Source organism: Centropristis striata, chromosome 16, assembly GCF_030273125.1.
Source record: "Centropristis striata isolate RG_2023a ecotype Rhode Island chromosome 16, C.striata_1.0, whole genome shotgun sequence".
NCBI lineage: Eukaryota > Metazoa > Chordata > Actinopteri > Perciformes > Serranidae > Centropristis > Centropristis striata.
The window spans coordinates 7,355,858-7,362,004 of record NC_081532.1 but is presented as its reverse complement, the minus strand read 5'-3'; the positions used below and the strand labels follow the sequence as shown (position 1 = coordinate 7,362,004).

At 39.3% G+C, this 6,147-nt stretch overlaps 1 protein-coding gene across 1 annotated transcript; it reads right to left on the bottom strand.

Moving 5' to 3' along the window:
* Positions 1 to 1,128: 1,128 nt before the first annotated feature.
* Positions 1,129 to 5,378, bottom strand: LOC131988016 (tetratricopeptide repeat protein 9A). Its single transcript, XM_059352996.1, has 3 exons — positions 4,747 to 5,378; positions 4,176 to 4,358; positions 1,129 to 2,296 (listed from the first exon to the last, which is right to left on the bottom strand). The coding sequence occupies exons 1-3, from the start codon at positions 5,222 to 5,224 to the stop codon at positions 2,214 to 2,216; spliced, it is 744 nt and encodes a 247-aa protein (XP_059208979.1). The 5' UTR covers positions 5,225 to 5,378; the 3' UTR covers positions 1,129 to 2,213.
* Positions 5,379 to 6,147: the final 769 nt, after the last annotated feature.

Sequence of the window (6,147 nt, the reverse complement as noted above, 5' to 3'; positions counted from 1 at the left end):
CACAGAACTCCATTTCTCACAAATATAACTAGGTGGCCATATTTGAAGAACTTCTTTAGGGTGTTAAACAAGACTTAATGCTCTGCTACGTTCAACAGCTAACCGCTAACTTTGTCATTCTGCTGTTTGGTGCAGGATCGTGTCTATGTTCCCCTCTTTGTATGAGACTGGGGAACATAGGACCCTTTTCCCCGCTTTCCCCAAAAAGGGTTGTATGTTCCCCAGTCTGTTACTTTTTCCACCATTACTGCCAAATTCCATGGCAAATAGGCCTATGCAGGCCTATGGGCTGATTGATGCGCATATGCAAATAGGCCTAGACCTAACCCAAAGGGTCCTATGCTCCCCGGTATGTATTGCTACAGGGGAACATAGAACCCTTTTTGGGAAAATCAGGGAACAGAGGACCCGGAGAACATAGGGATGACCCCTTTGGTGCTATAGCTTCAGTTTGTGCCTCTCATGTTTTAGCATTAGCTACATTCAAAACACAATGGTAAGCATCCATTTCTAAGAGGAAAAATACAGTCCACTGTACAATAAAAAAAAATTTTTTTAAACCCTTTATTAACTCTGTTTCCCACCCAGGTAACAAGCTACCAGCTAGCTGCCATTTTGTTTGGAGTTAAAAACAACACAACTTATGGAAAGCAGGTAAAATTTATTTTATTGTGAAGCGGACTGAATTTTTTTAAATCCAGATGGTTAGAAGAGTCTTTGAGGATTCTAAGAAAATTGAAATTATTATTTTTTTTAAAACACCATGGGTTTTAAAAAATATATATTTTTTAGAGATGGAAGTTTTAGACATATCACAACGTATCTGTGGTTTACAGAAATGTAAAAAGGTGAACACTGGGCTGCGATTCATGTTTTTTTTATTTATTTTTCGGCAGAAATTATAGTCATGGGGAGGGTCATCAAAATCTGAGAAAGTATTTCATTAGATGCAAAATTAGTATAGGCCTACTCCCCCCTAGTGCAGGATGAGTCATTTTGAGTCATTCATTTTTGGAGTTTTAATCGTTTTCCAGAAAATGTAAAACTCTAAAATGTGTTAATAATATTTTACCTTCTGGTCATTGTTGGATCAGGTACTGGGCTGTACAAACAAAAAGACAGATCAAAATCTTTTGCATGTTTAATGAGATATTCTTCCCTTAAAAGAATGTCCTGTGTTACATATCTTTTTCTGCTTCGTGACACCATGCCTCATATTTTTTTATGGAAAATCAACCCCATGACTCAACCTATTACCCAAGCCTCAACATGGCAGCTACCAAGGTAACACGCTATAATCATCATCATAATAATTTCAATCAGCATTGGTTCACTTATTTATTTACACATGTGCTTTCATCAGCATTTTCCATCGATGGATTTTTAGCTTTCAAGGAACAAAGGAGAAAAATGAAAGGGAAACCTGCTGCATCACAACAAAAACGTACTTCAACCAATAAACACATTTATTACACGCATACCTTTACAGTAAACATACATTATTTCTCAATACATTAAATGCTGTGAATGAAGTGCTTTGTTTTGGCATTAATAAACACAAATAGCTTTTCTCTTCATTATATTTCCATGATTCATATAAAGTATTTACATTTTGTGATATGTCTCTTGAGTTCATACTGCAGTTAGCACCCAGGTGCTCTTGATTTTACTTGCCTACACAGTTAGAAACATACTAAATGAAAGCACCTTTACTTTAGATATAACCAAGAGTATAAAAAATGGATCTTTTCTTGTACTTTCAAAATAAAAGCATGGTGGTGTAGGTGGTTGTTACTCCTTGCCATTCAAGAGACATCTTGTGCGAGGGCACGTGCTAATTTACAGTTACACTCCCCTGCAGACGTGCTGGACTCACTCTATGGAGCTTGTTGCTCTTGTCTCTATCACAAGTGTTGGCCTGTATGTACAATGTTTGGACTGGCAGTGCATCAGTGTGGAATAGTTAAAAAATACTCAAATTTGGCGGCTTGGAGACAGAAACTCAGCATCTGGTACAATTTTTTAAAAAGAAAATGCTTCAAGCACACAACGATGAAGTTCAATCACATAACTGGCAACCGGATGCTGTGCAAGGCAAAAGCAAACAAATATCTCTTCACACCAAGACTTCTGACTCATGGTGTGTAAGGTCTGGGTGGCACACAGTAGGGCTTAATTTTAGGACGGGTGAGAAGTTATCAGACAGCCGGTGCTTATGTCGCCTCTTTCTTTTCCCTTTGAGCATTCCGGCGAATCTTCATCTCTGTCAGCTGGATGTAGCGGATGGCATTGGTGTCTGGAAAACAAAGACAGGAAAAGGCTGATTTTGTTCCCGCTCAGACAGGAAATGGTGCATCAATATGCTCATAAATCTTCCACATAAACTGAATTCAGTACAACATAGAAAAGAGGCGGCAGGAAATCATTTTTGGAAATGTTTTTTCAGGACCTTTAAATAAACATGTTTGGTTTCCAGATACAACACCATGCATTTAAAGTTTATCCTGTTTGGTTTTAAAAGAGTCTTACACTACAGAATCAATGCTGACAAACAATTATGTAATCAATTAGGGTTGTAACAATCAATCCATCTGGATCAGTGTATTGAATCAATAATCACTGATCCAGTATAATTGATGCAAAGTAAAAACATTGATTCATATAATACTCTGTAAGATACTGTAGATGCACCTTTATATTTTTTATTTAAAATAATATATTGTTTTTAGTTCAAACATTAGGGAAGAGCTCAGTAATAAAATTGTCCAATCACATATAATTATATAAAGCAATGAGTTACTTCCCAATGATATGATGCGATATGGCTCTGTCACGTCCTATTTAAGTCTTTTTGTAGTAAACGTGCATGTAAACAATGCAGGATTAAAACTATTTTAAGAATTAGCTCTGCAAATGTTTTATCGGGGGGATTGCATTCAATGCGATTGTTAGACCTTGGGGGATGAACACAATGTGTTTTAATGCTGAATGTGAATACAACTTTTGTTTAAACTCCACAGTGCACCATTAATCAGAAATCCCACTTCCATGGCTGCAACCAGGGGCCTGTTTGATAAAGCAAGTTTAACACATAGGCCAAGCTAATTTTGCTTCATCTGAGTCATTTTCAGTTGAAAAACAAAAATACATGAAAATGAGTTACACTGACCGAATTAGCTCTTCATCATATACAGAGGGTGTACAGTCATGGAAAAAAATATTAGACCACCCTCTTCTTCAATTTCTTGTTCATTTTAATGCCTGGTACAACTAAAGGTACATTTGTTTGGACAAATATAACGATAACAACAAAAATAGCTCATGAGAGTTTAATTTAAGAGCTGATATCTAGACATTTTACAAGGTTTTCTTGATAATAACCAAAATCATTATCAAATAGCTAGATGTCAGATACCTTTAGTTGTACCAGGCATTAAAATGAACAATAAATTGAAGAAAATAAGGGTGGTCTAATATTTTTTCCATGACTGTATATCTGCCTCTTTCCCTCAGTTCCCTGTCTGGCCTTTTTCATTGAAAATCTTTTTACATGTGACAATAGAAATACACAGTTGTAAGTAATGAAATAAATAATGGCTGAATTCCATTTATCTGCTTCAGTTTCATGGTCCTGGTATTATGCACGCTGACTCACTGACACACTATCATGACGTACTGGGACATTTGAACGTAACTTATTATTACTGATGCATTCACCTGGAAGCTGCATTGTTATGTTATACACTGTTGGGCAGTTTAATCTATAACACAGTATCATTTTTATGTTTATATATTTTGTGTGTAAAATTTGGAAGGACACAGGAGAAGTTAGCCTTCATTTCTTTCTACCAGAAATGGTCTATTTTAACCTAAACCATTATATTTTCCTAAGCTTAATCAAGTAGTTTTGATTAATAGCTTAAATCCTTTTGATTTGATAGTTTATTTGCCTAAATCTTGAAGGCTAAAATCATCCGTGTGTATAAAGTAACCAGTAACTTTAGCTGTAAATAAATTCAGTGGAGTTAAAAGTATAATATGTCTCAAATGTTCGGGAGTAGAAGTTGAAGGAGGATGCCCAAATAAAATGGGGATCTGCGGTCTAACCCACAGCTATGCTCATGGAAGAAAAAACACAGATTGAGTTTGAGATTGTACTGGTGCTCAGTCCTGACCTGACGGTTCCTGTTTGTTTGACTCCTTCAGATAGTACAGGGCCTTCTGGAAGTCTCCTAGGTGGTAATAAGCCACGCCGGACCGGTACAGAGCTTTGAAGTTCTTCCCTTCCTTGTGGAGTACTTTCAGACAGTATTCCTTCACTCGTTCATAGTTCACCAACTCCATTTGCAGCAGGCAGGCTGCAGTAGGAAGAGAGGAAAAGACAGTAGGGGTGAAAAAGTTACTGATAACACAACATGAGCAAATGTTTGTATTTCATTATACAGCACAAGTACTAATGTGTGTCCTGTCAGGCAGCCCGGTTGCGAAGGGTTCTTTGGTTTATTCTTTAATATATGACAAATAAAATGATTGAATTTGCCAAGGGGTGAATAAATATACCATCATCATGAAGTGGATATCAAAAGAAAGTGAGGCAGATAGTGGGGTAAGCCTGAGAATGACTCATTCGCTTTATGAATCATTCATGAGCTCAGGAGTAGTCCCAGAATCTTTCCCTACTGAAAAGACAGCAAATAAGTGTGTGTGTGTGTGTGTGTGTGTGTGTGTGTGTGTAACGTCTCTTACCAGCCAAGCTGTTGTAACACTCCAGCTCTGCGTTCTCCATGGCCCCTTTCTGCTCATCTGTCAGCGTGGTGGACTTGCTGATAGTGGGTAGGAGGGGGGACGGCGGCTTGGAGCCTGTGTCCGGATCCCCCAGCACCCTGCACAGCCCCTTTATCTCCAGCAGAGCGCGGTGATACTTGCCAATCGCCTCTCGGTACTTTTTATCCTTGTAGCACTGGGTGCCCTGGCATTTGAAGTCCAGCGCCCGCCTCACGACGTCGGCTGGCTCGTTGAGTGATGGTTGCTTCAGCATCGACCCACCATGATGCCGCTGCTGCTGGAGCTGCTGCTGGTATCTGGCATCTTTGGTCCGGCCGCTGCTGCTGCTGTTGGGAGGCTGAGCGCAGTGCTGGAGCCTCGGGGAGCCGCCGCCGCTGTCGGTGTGGCTGCCTCTGCCACCGTCCACCCTGCCTTCGTGCCCGGCTTTGATCACGCTCATTTTCTGTCGTTATTGTATAATAGCTGCCCTGGCGCCAGGCTGTAAATTAGCAGGGGGGAAATGAGCCTCTTTCACTGCATCCTCTCGGCCGTAGACGCGTCTTCGCCTCGCCAGTGTCGCAGCTACGTCTTCTCTGTGCGCACCCCTGCGCGATGCGCGCTCCTCCTGTTAGAGCCTGTTCGCGTGTTTTGTCCTCCAACCAGCCGATTGGTCGATAAATACAAGGCCATGGCCCCATGGGGGTCCTCCAGCAGGAAGGGGAGAGGGTTTGATATCATTATCAGTTAATGTAGAGATAATTTAATCATCACTTTGTTTGCAAACAGGGTGCGGGCAATGTTTTATTTGTTAAAAAAAAAGAAAAGAAAAAAAAAAACCTGTGGTGTTTATTCACAAAGGGAAATCAATAATCACATTTTTAATAAATATTTTATTAATTTTTAAAAAATCTTAATGGACAAAAATCACATTAAAGTTATTTATTTTTCATTTTATTATAAAAGATTTCAGTAAAATAAAATAGTTTACGCCTTTATGTAACTTAATATATGATTCTAATCGTGTATGTCTTGTATTACTGTGTGTTAATTGTAGTCAAATAAAAGCCATAAATCATTTTTTTAATTTACTGAATATTATTATTAATACTACCCCATTTTTATCATATTTATCCATCCCTTTGGAATTTACGATATTTCAGCCTCCTATGTTACAGTGAGAGAAGCACTTTGCAGCAATGAAAATCAGCCCCCCTCCTTCTACTTAAACATCCCTTTCTGTGTCTCGCTCTTGTCTCAGATCGGAGGAATGCAGTCATCTTCATTCAGATGAATCAGATAAAGATCTTCCAGCTTGTCGTCTCTCGCCCCAGCGGCTTGCAGCCTGCCTCCCCCAGACTGCACGCATTCTGCGCAGCCACTTTG